The 20,165-nt window shown below is 38.9% G+C and overlaps 2 protein-coding genes across 3 annotated transcripts; both read left to right on the plus strand.

Annotated features, from left to right (window-relative positions):
* The first annotated feature begins 285 nt into the window (after nt 1-285).
* LOC104241498 (probable ethylene response sensor 1) lies at nt 286-6,853 on the plus strand. Of its 2 annotated transcripts, XM_009796435.2 has the most exons (7): nt 286-518; nt 615-749; nt 2,498-3,426; nt 4,962-5,330; nt 5,432-5,698; nt 6,144-6,271; nt 6,469-6,853. In XM_009796435.2, the coding sequence occupies exons 3-7, from the start codon at nt 2,518-2,520 to the stop codon at nt 6,707-6,709; spliced, it is 1,914 nt and encodes a 637-aa protein (XP_009794737.1). In that variant the 5' UTR covers nt 286-518; nt 615-749; nt 2,498-2,517; the 3' UTR covers nt 6,710-6,853. The 2 variants fall into 2 exon arrangements, with proteins under 2 accessions (XP_009794737.1, XP_009794738.1); XM_009796436.2 differs by lacking the exon at nt 615-749.
* A 12,217-nt stretch (nt 6,854-19,070) lies between these two features.
* On the plus strand, nt 19,071-19,538 carry LOC138877965 (uncharacterized). The gene has a single exon (XM_070157614.1). It carries the CDS (start codon nt 19,071-19,073, stop codon nt 19,536-19,538), a length of 468 nt encoding a protein of 155 aa, XP_070013715.1.
* Nucleotides 19,539-20,165: the final 627 nt, after the last annotated feature.

A 20,165-nucleotide genomic window follows, 5' to 3' on the forward strand; every position in this document is an offset into this window, starting at 1 on the left:
CTAATAAGATGGGTAAGAAATCACTCAATTTTTTTTTTTCATTCAACAATATTGACGAGCCGATTAGCATTCATTGACCATCTAAATGCATACTAATTTTTACTAATAAGATTCAAATTATGATATTTTGGTCGCTAAATTCTCTATTGAAGACCGCAAGTGACCAATAGATCCGAGCAAAAAGAGAAATAAAAGGAAAAGAAAAACATTTTACACGTGTGTAGTGATTCACGTCAGAAGCGTGATTCCGATGACTTTTCCTTTAATTACTTCCCTCCACTTTACTTGACACTTTTAGTTGGGCCTCTTCTCGATAATCACCTCTCAAATCCAAATTTCCAAAACAAACAAAAAATCCAGAGCATTATCAGAGAAAACCAAAAGGAAAATTCAATGGCGACAGAAGCACAAAAACAACTCAAATTCATGGAAACTCGTAAATACACAAACCAACAAACATACATGGAGTAGTAGTAGTTCAGTGAGAAGTAGCTACTCAGATCCCGGATTTTCCAACTGTAATATATCTCTTTCACATATTTGTCCTTTTTCTTCATTGTTTTCTCCGCTAAAAGTAAGAAGGATAGTGTGCCTGATCTGATTTCATATCGTAGGTCGTGCATCAAAAAAATAAAAATGAAAATGTGCTGCGAGACAGCGTATGTGTCGCAGCAGCAAATATAGCATCTTAAAAGCAAGGAAGAGCTCGCGAAGTTGCTGAATTTTCTGAAAATTTGCGAGATTCACTGGTTTTTCTCCTGCTCTTTTCTTTTTTTGGTGTGTGTGTGTGTGTATGTGTGTGTGTATGTGGTAATTTTAATGTTTTGTTAAGTGGAATGCTGGAATTCGATATTGAACTGCGAACAGTAGCTTTATTTTCAGCTTTTAAAGTTTGTTTTGAGTGTATGTAGGTGTTGGCATTGTAAATCTGTGGGCTAATAGTTGCAGAGATTAGCAGCAAAGAAAAACTGAGTGTGATTCTATTATGATTTTGCTATTAGGATATATGCGTCTCTATTACTGAAGAGAAAGTTGAATTGAATGTAAATTTATATTGGCATGAACCAAATCTTTTAGTTCCATACTCTCTCATAGGTGAATCCAGGACTTAAAATTTATGGGTTCGACCTTTAGATTCTTACCGGAAAACCCATTACACATTTCAAATTATGGGTTCAAAATTTTATATTTTTTGAAACTTTAGTGATTTTCCGTATCTATACTCCATGTCGAAATTGAACCCATTACCTGTGCCCTCCATCTGCCACAGCATACTCTTATAGCCTCATGGAGGTTGGAAAAACCACAGTCACCACTTAACAGATTAATCATCAGAAAACAAACAGGTATCCTTTTTGGAGAGTCCTGCGAAAAAGAGGTCGTCTTATTTTTTCTTTTTCTTTTCTTGCCTTGTTTTTATTTTTTGCCTTGGTAGTGGAGATGTATAATGATGGAAATGAAGGTGAATACAAGAATTATGGAGGAACATTCCATCTGGAGAAATACTCTAAGACAGCAAACGGCCAAAAATATCTTGGAGTTGGAGAAGACACTGTGCTCTACTTAATTTCTTATTATTCTTCCTTCCGTACTGCTACGTGTTCGAAAAATATTAGAGATGATAACATTCAGAAGAACATTTAATCTACAGACAAAACACACTAGTTAACTAGTCTAAGAGAAGAGATAGAGTGTTGGATGTGAAAAACCGGTTCAAGGCACGCTCAAGATACAAAGAATCACTCAGGAATCTTCTAATGTGCACTCAAATAGAAGTTTCGGAGAACTCTTAGTCTAGGAATTCAGAGTGAACGAAGAAACGAACTCCTGAAAAGAGTAACAATGTGAAGTAGCAAAAAGATGAAGACATGGAAACACAAGATTTGACTTTTTCGCTGACCTGGCATAGGTGTTTACAGCAATTCAACTAGTAACTAACATACCTTTTAAGATAGGAAACAACTTATAACAAAGAACATATGTATCCTTTAAGAATGGATGACACCTTTTCACAACGTATTATCTCTTGTCCAAAAAGCATTTTAAATTATGAATCGCCTTTTAAATAAATGCTAACACTATGATATCCTGGAAACAGTGGGGGTTTAAAATCAAAAATGTTATTCCGTCCTTCTGAAGATCAAGAAATTTCTATTCAGAATAAAATGTGACAGCTTGGGAAGCTTATAAAATTCTTTCCTTAAACTGCTAACCAGTGTTAATATAAACGACACCAATCGGTCTTTTGGTTGCAGCGATTAGGAACACCCGAATACTCGGAAAAGCAATAACCAACAAAAATCTGTCCTGCTTTCTGCCAGTCATTATTACATTTGTTATGTCTCTTTATTCATTGTTTTCATCAAGCTGCTATAAATAAAGGGGTGCACTACATGATAAAGATGCCGTGGACGATGGCGTATGCATTTTTTGTCTGTGTTTTATTTGTCTGTTTTTCCCATTTATGGAGAAATGTTCCTCATTCTGTGCTTTTCAGATTCTTCGGGACGAAACTAGATGATGGAATCCTGTGATTGCATTGAGGCTCTACTACCAAATGATGACCTGCTGGTTAAATACCAATACCTTTCAGATTTCTTCATTGCCTTTGCCTATTTTTCCATTCCGCTGGAGCTTATTTATTTTGTCCACAAATCTGCATGCTTCCCATACAGATGGGTCCTCATGCAGTTTGGCGCTTTTATTGTTCTCTGTGGAGCAACTCATTTTATTAGCTTGTGGACATTCTTTATGCACTCTAAGACGGTCGCTGTGGTTATGACTATAGCAAAAATTTTAACAGCTGCTGTGTCCTGTATCACAGCTTTGATGCTTGTTCACATTATTCCTGATTTGCTAAGTGTTAAAACGCGAGAATTGTTCTTGAAAGCTCGAGCTGAAGAGCTTGACAAGGAAATGGGCCTAATAATAAGACAAGAAGAAACTGGTAGACATGTCAGAATGTTGACTCATGAGATACGAAGTACACTCGACAGACACACAATCCTGAAGACTACTCTTGTGGAGCTAGGTAGGACCTTAGACCTGGCAGAATGTGCTTTGTGGATGCCATGCCAAGGAGGCTTGAATTTGCAACTTTCCCATAATCTCAACAATCTATTACCTCTGGGATCTACTGTGCCCATAAATCTTCCTATTATCAATGAGATTTTTAGTAGCCCTGGAGCAATACAGATTCCACATACAAATGCGTTGGCAAGGATGAGGAACACTGCTGGTAGATATATTCCACCAGAAGTAGTTGCTGTTCGTGTACCTCTTCTACACCTCTCAAATTTTCATATTAATGACTGGCCTGAACTGTCTACTAAAAGTTACGCAGTGATGGTTCTGATCCTCCCGATGAATGGCCTAAGAAAGTGGCGTGATCATGAGTTAGAACTTGTGCAAGTCGTCGCAGATCAGGTTCTATTACTAACTTCCTTTATCTTATTAACCACTGGTTAAATATGGCTAGTTTCCAGGCATGTTATCAGGTCAATGATGCATCAGAGTTAAGAATAGTCTAATTAAGAACTGGCATTTTCACATTACTCTTCATGCGTTAGTATTGGCGAATAAAGGTTTTCATTCTTTCCAAATCAAGACAAATGACCACCACAAAATGGGAAAAGATAACGATTTTTGCACAACTACTTCATTCTACCCCTGAAGTGGTTGTACTGTATGTACCGGAGCAGCTATTTCCACTTCAAGATACACTTATCCACACTATCTTTAATGTATTTCACTTGCTTGGACTATATTATCCTTGTCTTAATGGTCTGTTATAAACTTATAATGCTATATGCACTATGCTGGTAACTATTACTTTTCAATGATAGCACATGGACTATGTGTCGCTTCTTGATTAGGTCCATTACTTTCTCCTTTCGAATTCTTTATCCAGAATGTTTTTGGTATGGTTATGTCAATGAAATTCTGTTGTTGGAAGCCTTGTGCCTTGCAACTTACTGCCGAAGCATCCATAGAATGAATAGGTAGTGCATACAGTGATAATGAACTCCTCCGTCCAATTTATTGATGATTAACCAACAAAAAGATTCTTCAACAGTACACCAAATGAAAGTTCAAGGTGAGGATAGTGTTGCCTGTAGATAAATCACTAAAGATAGTCACATAACATAAGATATAGTTTCTGCAAGAGAGATGAAAGAAAGAAGACAAACCGAAGAGATACAGTGAGGTAGGAGATGAGTTTCCGTTTCTTTTTCTTACCTCTTTTTAATTTATTTTGAAACAAAAAGGAATAGTGGAGCATAAATTGGGAACTCTAGAATGATTATGTCTTTCTGTAATCATCACGAGGGATTTTGTCTACACTGGTGGATGCATTAATTGCAGTGTGGATAGGGATGTTTAGGTGCAGAAATAGCTGCTCTCTTTAGTCAATTAGATTCTATTCCATTACTCCCTCTGACCCAATTTATATGGTATTCTTTCCTTTTTAGTCCGTCCTAAAAAGAATGTCACCGTTGTATATTTTCAGAAAGAATTTTACTTTAAAATTTGTCGTTAACCCTTAGTGAGATGATTTATAATCACACAAAACATTAAGGCTTGTTTTAGACCACAAGTTTCAAAAGTCTTCCTTTCTTTCTTAAACTTCATGCCTAGTCAAACAGTGCCACATAAATTGGGACGGAGGGAGTGTTAAATTTATGCTGGTTTAATGTTCAATCATTGCCCTTGCTTTCCAAAGTTAATGTATTAGCTACCGTAACAGAACAAGGTTGCTATATGTTGTTTTGTCAAGAACACAAATTAGAATTTGTCCCTTTCTTTTTGAATTAGAATTTGGTCACTGTTAGTAAGTGCAATCGCTTAATAGCAAACCTATCAGAACAAGGTTGCTATACATTTTCTCATGAACACAAATTAGAACTTGTCTATTTCATTTTTGAATTAGAATTCTCATTTTAATTGCAATCGGTTATCAGGTTGCTGTCGCTCTTTCACATGCTGCAATTTTAGAAGAGTCCATGCGTGCCCATGATCAGCTCATGGAACAGAATATTGCTTTGGATGTAGCTCGTCAAGAAGCAGAGATGGCCATCCGCGCTCGTAACGACTTCCTAGCTGTGATGAACCATGAAATGAGAACACCTATGCATGCAGTTATTGCTTTGTGCTCTCTGCTTTTAGAAACAGACTTAACTCCAGAGCAGAGGGTTATGATTGAGACCATACTGAAGAGTAGCAATCTTCTGGCAACACTGATTAATGATGTGCTAGATCTTTCCAGACTTGAAGATGGTATTCTTGAACTAGAAAATGGAACATTCAATCTTCATGGAATCTTAAGAGAGGTAAATGACCACAAACTTATGCATATCTAACATACACCAGTGACATGCTGATTTCCTCTAGTAAACAGGTAGTATTAATTCATTTTTTCATTGATTTGCAGGCCGTTAATTTGATAAAGCCAATTGCTTCTTTGAAGAAATTATCTATTACTCTTGCTTTGGCTCTGGATTTACCTATTCTTGCGGTGGGTGACGCAAAACGCCTTATTCAAACTCTCTTAAATGTGGCGGGAAATGCTGTGAAGTTCACTAAAGAAGGTCATATTTCAATTGAGGCTTCAGTTGCTAAACCAGAGTACGCGAGAGATTGTCATCCTCCTGAAGTGTACCCTATGCCAAGTGATGGCCAGTTTTATTTGCGCGTCCAGGTTGAGCATTTCTATCCTCTATCATGGCTAAATGGCTGTACCGTGTTTCTTGAGGAAATGTAATTTGCATACAAATGCACACTTCCAGATTTATTTGCTAGCTAGTATGGGGAAAAAGTTTGTGTTCTCGGTTCCAAAGCCAGCAAGGAATTAGGAATCGAGTCGAAATCCTCTTTGATCACTAAACAAATATTTCTTTCTATCAAAAGTGAAGATACATGTACTTTTTCCTTCAGATAGGTCATGCCCTGCAGACAGTATCTCCTTTTGGTTTCAGTTTACTTTATGGTTGTGGGAGGTTTGTTTGAAGGTTTTCTTTTCTTTTCTTTCCTTTCCATTTCTTGCAGTTCTAAATTTTCATCTTGAGGAGAATATCAATCAGAAAAAGAGATTTTTATCATTCACTTGAAAATTAATCAGTTTCAGATTTATGTTGTTCTTGTAGGTTAGAGATACTGGGTGTGGCATTAGCCCACAAGACATCCCACTCGTATTCACCAAATTTGCAGAGGCACGAACTACATCAAATCGAAGTAGTGGAGGGGAAGGTCTGGGGCTCGCCATCTGCAGACGGTATGTTTTGAAATTGTAAATTTGGTAGCATTATTTTTTCCTAGTTTCCATGTTATAAAGGCTTCAACACATCCTCTTTTTACCCTCATTTTTCTCTGTGGTATAGCTATTTATATGTTGTTTTGCATGCTGTTTTGTGTGACTTGGTACTATTATTCATGCACTCATTTGACATTTGAAACGCGGGGTGGATGCAGATTTATTCAACTTATGAAAGGTAACATCTGGATTGAAAGTGAGGGCCTAGGAAAGGGAACCACTATCACCTTTGTAGTTAAACTTGGAGTCTGCAACCATCCAAACGCATTGCCTCTGCTACCTATGGCCCCTAGAGGGAGGTTGAACCAAGGTAGTGATGATCTATTCAGGTATAGACAGTTCCGTGGAGATGATGGTGGGATGGTTGGGACCGTTCAACGCTATCAAAGGAGTTTGTGAATGACAACAAACATTGGTGACATAGTACACTAGACCAGTATTTGTGAATTTGTGTTTTATTCACTGTTCTGAATGCTCCCATGACAGTGACTCAATGTAACTACTTAATTCAGTGTCCAAAAAGAGGACTGAAAATTGCTTGCATCTTGAAAATGTCACTATTGAAATTATATAGCTAGCTTTATACAACAACCTGATGTCACACCTCTTTTTTCCCGAGGGGATAGGGGAATCGAAATGTGATTATTTATTCAGAGTTGCCACTTGGAATAAGTTATGGTGTCCCAAGTCACCAGTTTATTTTAAATTCCCAAATCGAGGAAATTGACTCGTATTATGGTACGCGAACACATAAGATCGGGTAAGGAATTCTGTTAACCCGGGAGAAAGTGTGAGACACTCCCGAGTTCCGTGATTTTAGCACGGTGGCTCAACTATTAATAATTGGCCTAATTATTTGATTTATTACATGTTTTAAACCTATTATGCATTTTTAAACCTTTGAACCACTTTAAAATTATTTTAAACAATTATGGAATTTGTTTGAACGAGTTGCGATGTTGTGCACTCGTTTGTTTTTGTACACATTGCGAATCACGTCACGGGAACCGCACACACAATCTACAACATGTTTATTTTAATTATTATTTGAAGTTATGGTCGGGTCAGAAGAAATGTACGCCTGAATTGGGGATTATGTATCGTAACTATGCCACGGGAATCGTACCTATAGCCACGATGATTTATTTAAAATGTGCATAAAGCAAACTACGGTTGTTGATAAATTATTTTCCTAAATTATTTTGAGATTATTGCAAGGCCTTTGATGATGGATAAGAAATCTGGAAGAACTATACATTTTAATTATTGGGAATTAGAAGAATTAAATTAATCTAAATTGTTGGAAGTATCTAGTAATTGATGGACATTTATCTTAAGGGCCATCCTATGAACTACTAACTATTGTTGAACTACTTCTGAGAGAATACCAAACCAACGTGAAATTCAACCCAGGTTCAGAATTTTAAACTGGTAAGTCAATGACTGGGCTTCCGAGTTGAGCCCAACGACATAAAAGCCCATTATAAAGCACAAATTTTAGATGGAATGGTTCATGCGAATTACAGGAATGAAAACAGTCGATATCTACTCATGCAACTGTCCAAATTTAAACGCGGACTACAAACGGAAATAGTGACCAAATTTAAAATTGATTTTTCGATCATACTCAAGATAAAAAAAATAAAATAAAAATTGATTCACAGGCTCTTGTACCTAAACATGAATTATCCACTTTTATCAAAGAACTAAACCAAACCCTGTCTACCAAGTTTATCATTTTTTTCTAATGAATCTCATATTATAAGACCAATTGTACTAAATCAAATGTCAAAAGAAAAGCAAAATAAGATACCAAAATAAATAAATAAGTAAAAGACTGCCAAACTCTATAAAGCTCACTGCACCTCAAACGTGTATCATAGCTTCGATTTTACAATAAAGCTTACTTCTATACACTAGACTTCTACTTTCTGGAATTAAAAATGCCCTTTCTAACCCATGAAATCGAAACTCTGGCCTGCCATGGCTCATGCTATTCCAAACCTCCATTCTCTCATGTAAAACACATTACTATCACACAGATTTAGTACAACTCTTCATCAAACCAAAAGTTACATGATTTAGCATCTTGGGAAGTTTAAATGTTGACTATTAACATACTTTAACAGAATAGATGAACATCAATAGCAACTGAATTAGTTTAAAAATGGTTTCAACCAAAACTTCAACTAATGATCTAATAAGCCAAGAACTGATATTGAAACACTGATATTAGCAAAAAAAAAAACATATATAATCACATGTAGCAAGATGAATACATAGAAAATCGAAATAGGCATATTCATGGAATCAACAACTTAATGAACCTAATTTTTTGCATTTCAAAGAAAGTTACAGAAGTGTTTTAGCATACCTAAAAGCAGCAAGTAGCAAAGAACACAAGAATAGAAGAATAAATCTCTGAACTTGAGGACAGCTAAACCCAAAACCTCACAACAACTTGATTGAAAGGTGAGCAACACAACAACTAAAGCAGTACAAACCCAGAAGAAAATTTGTGAAAAATCAATGTGGATGATGAAGATGAAACTCTGAATTTTTTTTTGTCTAAATCTATGCTTTTTTTAGAGTGAATATGCTGAAAATTAATGTATGTGTGTGTGAGAGAGTGAGTGAGTAGTCCTTTATATAGAGTAGGAATGCAAAAGGATAGGAAAGAGAGGTACCAGGGAATCTGCCAGCATTCCCTTAAAATCAGGAAATATGCATCTTTCCAAAACAGAAAAATGGACAGCTGTCCAATTTCTGGCACCTTTCTAAAACAGAAAATAGACAGCTGTCTAATTTTTGGATATTTCACTCTCACCCCTATCTCTTTTCTAATCAAATTGGGACAGCTGTCCCTGTTCTAGAAACTTCTTTTAATTTTACTCTTTTAACCTTTGTATTTTTACCTCATTTCTGACCTAAAAACCTCTTATCTCATTACATTTATCTCTCACATGGACCCCAGATTGGGCGAGGCCTGCTTAAAGAATTGAGCTTGTACCTCAATCTTCTTTTTAAAATCCAATAATGGAAAAAATCTCCTAGTACACATATCAAAACCCCACTCTCAACTCCAATAATTTTTAAACCTAAAGGAAATAATCTCAGAAATTATAAAACCTAATTAGTTCTAAACTAATCAACGATGGACAAATAACTAATCTAATTTAGGCAAACAATGTTGAAGGATGCAAGTAGAACAAAGAGAAGGTTTATACAGTTTAAAACAAAGAATACTCAAAACCAAACAAAATTAAATGATTAATCTAATGTAATTATCTAATCGAGGTCATGCAAGTAAACTATTAATGCAAACACAAACCTAATACTCATTGAATCCTAACAGGTTATACACATGAACACAGAAAATACAAAACCTAGTAATTAAACCGAAAAGGTGAGAAAAGTAATTAAAACAAGGGGAGGTTGGTGTACCTATCGAATTTCCTTGGTAGAAAGAGACCTAGTTTTCAAAAGTCCTCTTGCTAAGAGACCCATCCAGAACTTGAGTCCCTGATAGAACATCTTGGCACGAGGGCCTTTGAAAAAAATCAGATACGGGCTAGGGGTTCGATTTTTTTAAAGAGGGATTAAGAGAGGAGTAGAGGGTGTGATTTGGAAGGAATTTGGAGGCGGTCCACCGATGGGGTGGTTTAGGGTGGTGGGTTCCTAGGGTTTTTGATAGGGTCTGTTTTGAGAAGATGAAGAGTGGGTTGACAGCTAGGGTTTTGGATTTTCATATCTACAAATTGAAGAAACGAGAGGGAATTGGGGGAAATAGTTATGGGATTTTAAGAGAGGGGTGGATGAGGATTGCCTGGTTAGAATATGGGGATGTTTGGAGTGGCACCGCCGCCGTGGGCGATTCTCGACGGCGGAGGTGCAAAAGGGGTGACAAAAACAGGGAGTTTTTAGGGTTTTTGAGAGAAATGGTTTGGGAATTTGGAATAAGAAGGGTGTGGAGAGCCCCTGGTGAGAATTTGGGGCTGTTTAGAGTATCGCTGCCACCGTGGGCAATTTTCGATGGGCGGCGGCAGATGTGAGAGAGAGAGGTGAGGGGGGATGAGTGAGGTTGTTGCTAGGGTTTTGGGGGTATGGGGGGTCGGTTAGGACAGTTTTGGGTGGGGGGATGATGAGTTGGGGATCGTTAGATCACATAGGATCAACGGTGGGGATTAAGCGGGTAAAACGGGGCCGTTTGGTTTAGTGGGGGAAATCTGGACCGAAATAAAAGGGGTTTGGGCTGGCTGAAGGGAACTGGGCTCATAAAATGGCCCAAATCATTTTTGCAACAAAATTTGCCCAATTCTCTTTTTTTTTCTTTGTTTTTCTTTTCATTTTCTTTAATTTTAAATTTTAATTAAATTAATTAAAATCCTAAATTAATGTAATTTATAAAATTAAACTAATTATCTATTTATACTTTTTACACAATTAAGCAGTTTTAAATTAATGAAAGAAAATTACTAATTTAACACTAAAAGCTAAAATGTAAAAATGAATATCATTTTTGTGATTTTTGTTTTAATAATGCATTCAACTTATGCAATTAGATTGTAAATGCAATTAAGACCTACAAATGCTATGTAATGATGATTTGAATATTTTTGGTATTTTCTATGATTTTAAAAAAGTGTTAAAAATGCATGAAAATTGCAACTAAATACAAATAATTACCAAAAATTCCTAAAAATCTATAACAAAATTAAAAACAATTAAGAAAAAAAATTATTTATTGATTTTGTGGGAGTATTTTTGGTGAGGCAAAAATTACGTGCTCATAGCTGCCCCTCTTTGCTCGGAAATATGAAGAGTTTTCGGGCAAAGATAAAGTGAGCAATTATGAACAATTTTTGCCCATTTGATACTCCATGGGAAGCATTTTGAAAAAGTTTGACCGAACCTTCCTTCGGAGGTTGCATACATATCCTTGGCTATAAAGGAATCAAGTCAGTATAGTTCTAGAAATTTTGGTAGCTGGGACTACCGGAAAACTGTGATTTCACTACTGTTGTTGCTTGTTGAGCTTCTTATTACACCAAAATCAAAATAAAAAACTAAACTAACTAAGCCTATCAGCTACGAGTTACAAGATTCCTATCTATAAATCTTCTGAAGCTTGATCTTGAGTCTTGGCTGGTTCTTCATGCAGACTCTAGTCTGAATCTTGATGCTTGTTAGCTGCAAGTGCTGGTTCATTTTTCTTCAGTTTTTCGGATCAAGGCGAGATATGCAAAGCTTGTGACTTCAATCATGTCTTGAGCAGTCCGTATCTTTTCTCTGCTTCTGCACTTTGAGTTCACTTCTTTTTCTTTTATTCTTGATTGCGACTTCTTCTTTTGGTCGTCTCGAACCCTGTATCTCGAGGTATAACCTGATTAGACACCAAAATAAACAAACGAACAGAATTTTTCTGCCCCAGTTTTCACTAGGAAAATTTCGTGAGTTATTTGTAACCAAAACTCTATACTACTTCATTATTGGAAGCAATAAAAATCAGGATTGTGTATCCTTGGGAAAAAGAGATTAGGGAGTGGAGACCCTATATCTAAAAAAATGAAATCAACTAGGGACTGGAGACCCTATGTTGGAAAAACAACTAGGGAATAGAGACCTTATGTCTAAATTAAAATCAACTAGGGATTGGATACCCTATGTTGGAAGTGGTGACCCTATGTTGGCATCAACTAGGGAGTGGAGACCCTATGTTAGCATCAAGTTATGTTGGCATCAACTAGGGAGTAGTGATCCTATGTTGGCATCAACTAGGGAGTGGTGATCCTATATTGGCATCAACTAGGGAGTGGTGATCCTATATTGGCATCAACTAGGAAGTGGTGACCCTATATTGGCATCAAGTTATGTTGGAATCAACTAGGGAGTGGGGATCCTATGTTGGCATCAACTAGGGAATGGAGACCTTATGTTGGAAAAACGACTAGGGAGTTGGAGACCCTATGTCTAAGATAAAATCAATTAGGGATTGGAGACCCTATGTCTAAATAAAATCAACTAGGGATTGGAGACCCTTGTATCCTCCAATTCTTTAAACATTCTCGTCGATTGATCGGAAGGACTTGAAAAGGATTTGGGTAAAAAGAATTTGGACTGAATAGCAACTTTGGAACCTTTCAGGCAAAACCATCACCAAAACATTATAACATCTGCCCCAGTTTCACTTTTGGGGGAATTTGGATTTTTGTTTTGGTGTGGCTAAACCCGAGAGAGAGGCTGCCTACGTATCCTTCCGGAATCAAGTCGAACGTAGTTCAAAGAACTTTATTTTTGATTTTTTTCTCTTTTTTTTTTAACTTTTCATAATGACTTCCTGGTTCCAAAGAGGGTAATCAAAGAAAAGGAAACAACTCAAAGGGTTTGCAAGGGTTTGTAGTGTTTGGGTAGCGAGAATGAAGGCCTTCGTTATCCCAATCAGAGAGCATTAAAATCGCGTAAAAAGGGTCAAACATAATACCTTTTGACTGCATTTGCATTGACAGTTGTTTCGAGATCCTTTCCTTCGATGTCTCCCAAATACAGTGCTCATTTTGGCAATAGTGTTCTTACAATGTACAGACCTTTCCAATTTGGAGCAAATTTTCCTTTTGCTTCCTCATGATGAGGGAGAATACGCCTCAGAACGAGTTTCCTCACTTCAAAGTTTATCGGCCGCAGTTTCTTGTTGTAGGCTCGGGCCATTCTTTGTTGGTACAACTGCCCGTGGCAAACTGCGGCCATCCGTTTTTCACAATCATAGTTAATTGTTCCAACCGAGTCTTGACCCATTCATCATCCTCGATCTCAACTTCAACAATGATTCGAAGAGAGGGAATCTTATTATGGCTTCAGTACCATAAACCAATAAATAGGGTGTGGCCCCAACTGATGTGCGCACGGTTGTGCGATATCTAATAATGCAAGAGATAGCTTTTCATGCCATTGTCTAGAACTTTGAATCATTTTCCTGAGGATCTTCTTGATATTCTTGTTTGCCGCTTCAATAACACCATTAGCTTTGGGTCGATAAGGGGTAGAATTCTGATGCGTAATCTTAAATTGTTCGCATACCTCCCTCATCAAGTGGATGTTCAGGTTTGCAACATTGTCTGTAATGATAGTTCTAGGAATACCAAAACGACAAATAATGTTTGAATGCATGAAGTCCACCACCGCTTTCTTGGTGACGACTTTGAAAGTGAGTCCTTCAGCCCACTTTGTAAAATAATCAATGGCGACCAAGATGAATCTATGCCCATTCGAAGATTTTGGCTTGATGGGCCCAATGACATCCATACCCCAGGAGACGAATGGATAAGGTGCTGACATAGGATGCAACTCTGAAGGCGGTGCATGAATCAGGTCACCGTGTATCTGACACTGATGGAATTTTCGAACAAAACTGAAGCAATCCTTTTCCATGGTCATCCAGTAATAACCTTCCTGAAGGATTTTCTTTGCAAGGACATATCCGTTCATGTGGGCCACACATACTTCTGAATGCACTTCGTTCATGATCTTTCCAGCCTCTTGGGCATCTACGCACCTCAAAAGATTCAAATCTGGGGTTCTTTTGTACAAGACGGCTCCACTCAAGAAGAAACTACTAGCAAGCCTTCTAATGGTTCTCTTTTGGTCTCTACTGGCTTGCTTGGGATATTCCTTAACCTTTTGATATCATGATACCATGGTTGAATATCTAGTTCTATTTCAACTGCATTGCAATAAACATGACTTTCTCAAATTTGGATTTCCAGTAGATCAATATGGACATTGCCCACATACGGCAACATTGAGGCCAAAGTAGCTAGTGCATCAGCTAACTCATTATGGAATCGAGGAATATACCTGAACTCGACGGACTCGAACCGTTTGCTAAGATCTTCCACATGTTTCAAGTACCATAATTTCATCTAGACACAGCCCACATCACCCCCAAACTCCTACCCTCAGCACCCACAATACGAGTCTCTAGTAGAACAAGAAAGAACGACAAGAAGCCCCGAGCAAGAGGAAATAGCTCAGAAAATGAAAAGTCTCGAGCAAAGTCTTAAGAACATGCAAGGCCTGAGTGTCCAAAAGAGTGTTTCCTTACGTTCATCTGCCCGTTGGCTTTAAAATGCCAAAATTTGAAAGATACGACGGGCATGGAGACCCGATCGCCTATTTGAAAAGATATTGCAATTAGCTGAGAGGGGTGGATAGAAAAGAAGAACTTTTGATGGCCTATTTTGGGGAGAGCTTGACAGGAATTGCGCCATAATGGTACATGGACAAGGACATTTCCCATTGCATATATGGGACGACTTGGTCCAAGATTTTGTCAGGCAATTTCAAATTAATGTTGATATAGCTTCAAATAGGAATTCCCTGACCAATCTCAAGAATAAAACCACAGAAAACTTCCGTGAATACACTATCAAGTGGCGTGAGCTGGCAGCAAGAGTGAAACCACCGATGGATGAGATAGAAATGGTCTATGTTTTCTTGTAGGCCCAAGAGGCCGATTACTTCCAAAACATGATGTCTGCCATGGGCAAACCGTTCGCGGATGCCATAAAAATTGGAGAAATGGTAGAAAACGGCTTGAAAATCGGCCGCATCATAAGTCAATCTTATTTAAGAGCCACTTCCCAAGCTATCCAGAACAGCTCAGGAGGTTTAGCAAATCGGAAGAAGAGGGAACAAGGAGCCATGATGGCTTCAGGTTCGAGAAACTCTCGTTGATCCCGTGATTATTCTTTCCCGCCTTCCAGAACCCCGCAACACTACTACCCTTACCAAGATGCAGTATATGTCGTGGCACTACCTCCCTATGCGGTGATGAATTCCCAACCCTACACACGGCCACAACAACACTACAACCAAAACTGAGCTCTACCTTCCAGAAATAACCATCCTCACCAAGCTCCATATAACCCACGTGCACCATAGAACAACTACCAATATAATACATGCCCCCGTGAGCCTCCCAGGAAAAGCGATTTCACCCCTATTGGTGAGTCTTACTCTAGCTTGTTTCTGAAGTTAGTCCAGATGGGTCTATTGCAATTTGTGCCTCCAAACCGGCAAAATTCAAAATCTCCATCATACCGGCCTGGCACTAGGTGTGCCTATAATTCAGGGGAAGAGGGACATGATACGGAGAATTATTGGACTCTCAAGAGGGTCGTGGAGAATTTGATAGAACAAAAGCGAGTGGTGTTGAGGGACGAGGACGTCCCCAATGTTACTAACAACCTGTTACCGGCTTACAACAATAGGCCGATCATTGGGATGATCTGTGAGGAGAAGGAATTCAATCCGGATTTGAAAGATATCATTGCCATTGCCGACTCAGAAAATAGACCCAAAGCGGTGGCAAAACAAGCTAGAAATGAGAAAAATATCAATTCAACACCTCAAGTAGCAGAAAAGGCTGTGAAAACAAAGACAGAGGCAGCACATGCTAAGGATGCCATTCTCTACGTTCCTAGGGCCCCGAGGAAGGAACAACTCGTGTTGAACACTCCCAAAAGATTTGAGCAAAGGAAAGTCACTCTGGAGGTGCCAAAGTTGTACGTTCCCAAAGGCACTTATGTGGTGCGGGGGGGGGGGCATAATTTTACCAAGGCTGACTGAGCCCGTGGTTATCAGCCGCGCACCACAGAGCCCTATGAGAGACCCCACTACAGTTCCTTGGAATTACAACAAGACAGTGATCATGTACAAAGTAAAGGAAGTCACGGGAGAAGTAAATGAAATAACCAATCTAGGAGATACCACAACCTAGAAGAGCTGAACAAATCAAAGCTAAATAAGGAGAAAAGGTTTCCGTTCCAGAAACCGATGAGTACTGAAGAAGCGGAAGAGTTTTTCCGAAGAATGAAAACTTCGGAATATGCCATAATTGATCAACTCAGGAAGACTCCTTCCCACGTTTCACTTTTATCCTTGCTGATGAGCTCAAATGAATATCAGAAGGTGTTTCTGAAAACATTGAATGAGGCGTATATCCCGATTGAAACTTCAGTCGAACAATTGGAAAAAATGGCTGAGCGATTTTTTGAAGTCAACCGGATTTCCTTCAGCCGCAATGACTTTCCTCCAGAGGGAGCTGCCCACAATAAAGCCCTTCACTTGACTGTCAAATGTGAAGGTTATTATGTGAAGAGGGTTATGCTAGATGGTGGGTTCGAAGTCGACATTTTCCCTCTTTCAATGCTACAGAGGATGGAAATCGGGACATAAAGGATTAGACCGAACAATGTTCGTGTGCGCGCTTTTGATGGCGCCAAGCGAGATACGATAGGGAAAATTGATTTGATTCTAACCATTGGACCTGTGGACTTTGAAGTGACTTTCCAGGTTCTGGACATGGATACTTCATATAATTTTGTCCTAGGAAGACCATGGATCCACGTTGCAGGGGGTGTGCCCTCCATTCTCCACCAAATGGTCAAGTTTGAACATGAAACCAAGAAATTGTTGTCCACGAGGAGGATGAACAGTCCATTTATAGGGACCCATCAGTCTCGTGTCTCGATTCTAGAGAAAGAAGTGAGCACATTGTCTATCAAGCCTTTGCAATTGTGGTTGCCGACCAGTGCAAGGAAGGGACCCTATTTCCTCAACCTTGCTTATCAAATGCATCGGTCATGGTAGCTAGTGAAATGATTAAACATGGGTACAAGCCCAGGAAATGGCTCGGGGTATCTCTACAAGGCATCACACAGCCCATCACTTTGACCGCCAGTAAGAAGTTCTTCGGCGTAGGTTTCCAAGCTACAAAAGCCGACATAAAATGGGCTGATGAGTGCAAGAAAAATGGGTGGAACCTACCTCAGCCCGTTCCGCATCTCTCTAAGTCATTTGTTAAACCCAAGTATGGAGAAGAAGAGGAAGAAGAAGCCTTCACGACCGAGGAGATTAAGGATATTTGTAAAGCAAATGAAACAAATGTTGTATGAGTCCCACATGGTCCAGCCGGGGGAAGGCACGAGCACTGCTGAGGTGCTGTACATGGGACCAAATGACAAGTTTCAAAACTGGAAAGCTACCTCATTCCCTGTCAGGCGGGAATCCCGGTAGTCCAGTCTTGCCATCTTTTCTACATTACGAGTTATTTCAGGATGTAACTTGAATGTTTTTATTTTCTTGTCTTTTGATTTCGATGTAAATCCTCCTATCTTCAATTCAATGAAATGAAATCAATATTTCATCGTCAATGGATATCTTCTTTTCCTTTATTTTGATTTTGCTATTTTTATTATCCTTTTCTTTTCAGTTCTAATAATGCGGACTTAAATAACATGACATGCTTGCAGACTTCATGCCCAAATCCTAGAACACTGTCTAACTATGAAATAATGAATCAAGAACCAGAATATGATAAAGATGAGAGTTTTAGGGAAATAAATCAAGAACTGGAACAATTTGAGAATAAGCCTATGAAAAACTTAAATGAAACTAAGACGGTTAATTTGGATAGTCCAGAAGAGGTCCGGGAAACCATGATAAGCATTCACACCGATGAAAGAACTAGAGATGCATTGATCCAACTGTTGTTTGAATTCAAAGACGTGTTTGCATGGTCCTATGATGATATGTCAGGACTGAGTGTTGATTTGGTAGTGCATAAATTTCCAACTTATCCCAGTTATCCACCCGTCCAAAAAAACCAGAGAAAGTTTAAAACAGATATCAGTGATAAGATCAAAGAAGAAGTCACCAAATAGTTGAAAGTTGGTGTGATCCGAGTGTCCGATACAGCACATGGTTGGCGAATGTGGTTCCAATGCCAAAGAAAGATGGGAGAAACCGAGTGTGTGTTGATTATCGGGATTTGAACAAAGCAAGCCCCAAGGACAACTTTCCATTGCCAAACATCCATATTCTTGATGACAACTGTGCCAAACATGAGATGCAATATTTTGTGGATTGTTATGTTAGGTATCATCAGGTTCTGATGGATGAAGAAGACGCATAAAAGACAACTTTCACCACACCCCGGGGCACTTACTGTTACAGGGTCATGCCATTTGGTTTGAAAAATGCCGGGGCCACTTACATGAGAGCTATGACTGCCATCTTCCATGACATGATGCACCAGGAAATTGAGGTGTATGTGGATGATGTGATCATTAAATCTAGAATGCAGGAAGACCATGTGCAGGACTTGAGAAAGTTCTTTGAGCGCCTGCGCAAGTATGACTTGAAATTGAATCCACCTAAATGTGCATTCAGAGTTCCATCTGGGAAACTTCTAGGTTTTATAGTCAGTCGTAGGGGTATCGAGTTAGATCTAACAAAGATAAAGTCTATTCGGGATTTGCCACCTCCAAGAACCAAGAAAGAGGTCATGAGTCTGCTAGGAAGATTGAATTACATCAGCAGGTTCATTGCTCATCTGACTACCACATGTGAGCCCATATTTAAGCAATTGAAGAAAAATGCGGCAATTAGATGGACGGATGAGTGTCAAGAAGATTTTGGCAAAATCAAAGAATACATTTCGAATCGACCAGTGTTGGTTCCACTAGAGCTTGGGAGACCTTTGTTCTTGTACCTGACAGTCTTGGAAAATTCTTTCAGGTGTGTCCTAGGGCAACATGATGTGAAAGAGAAGAGAGAGCAAGCCATATACTATCTGAGCAAGACGTTCGCCAGTTATGAAGCCAAGTATACTTTGTTGGAAAGAACTTGATGTGCCCTAACTTGGATTGCCCAAAAGCTTAGACATTATCTTTTGGCCTACTCCACATATCTCATAACCAGAATGGATCCTCTGAAGTACATATTCCAAAAACCAATGCCCACAGGAAGGTTAGCAAAATGGCAAATCTTGTGCACTGAGTTTGACATTGTCTATGTCACCCGCACGGCGATGAAAGCTCAAGCCTTGGTAGATCATCTAGCTGAGAACCCGGTTGATAATGAATACCAACCCCTACATACTTACTTTCCAGACGAGGAAGTAAATTTAATTGAAGTAATTCCAGAAGACACCAATGCTTGGAAAATATTTTTTGATGGAACTGTAAATGCAAAAGGTGTCGGCATTGGGGCAATTTTAATTTTGCCTACTGGTCAGCACTATCCGGCCACAACCCGACTTTGTTTCTTCTATACGAATAACACCGCTGAATGTGAAGCCTGCATTATGGGTATGAATATGGCAGTTGACATGGATATGGAAGAATTGTTAATCATGGAAGATTCTAACTTGATTATTCAGCAAGTTTAATGTAAATGGGAAACTCGGGATATCAAGCTTATCATAGAACGGAGTAAGAACCACTCTTTTGGCCACTCAGGCCTTGCATGTTCTTAAGACTTTGCTCGAGACTTTTCATTTTCCGAGCTATTTCCTCTTGCTTGGGGCTTCTTGCCATTCTTTCTTGTTCTACTAGAGACTTGTATTGTGGGTGCTGAGGGCAGGAGTTTGGGGGTGATATGGGCTGTGTCTAACTGAAATTATGGTACTTGAAAAGTGAAGGCTGGCGGTTCGAAGCATGGCCTAGGCACTGTTGGCTGTGCCATAGTGGAGACTGGTGGTGCGGTGAATACTGTAGAAGATGCTCCTAAAAACAGTGCTTGGGGGCGAACCTCAAAAGGTATACCGGTGAAATTAGCTGATATGGTGGGGTACCCAAACGGAATGAATGGGTTGGTTACGGGAATAGGGACGTTGGAGGTTTTGCTTGTCCTGGGAAGCAGTTTAGGAAATTGCATTGGGTGGTTCTTTACCATTAGACCAAGCATCCCACATCTCTAACATACGGTAACACAACATTCTATTTTCTTCAGTAGTTGCTGATTCTGACTGTGGGATAACCAATACTGGGCTATCCTTAGAAGGATCAATAATTGG

The sequence above is a fragment of the Nicotiana sylvestris genome, chromosome 9, assembly GCF_000393655.2.
Source record: "Nicotiana sylvestris chromosome 9, ASM39365v2, whole genome shotgun sequence".
Classification (NCBI taxonomy): domain Eukaryota; kingdom Viridiplantae; phylum Streptophyta; class Magnoliopsida; order Solanales; family Solanaceae; genus Nicotiana; species Nicotiana sylvestris.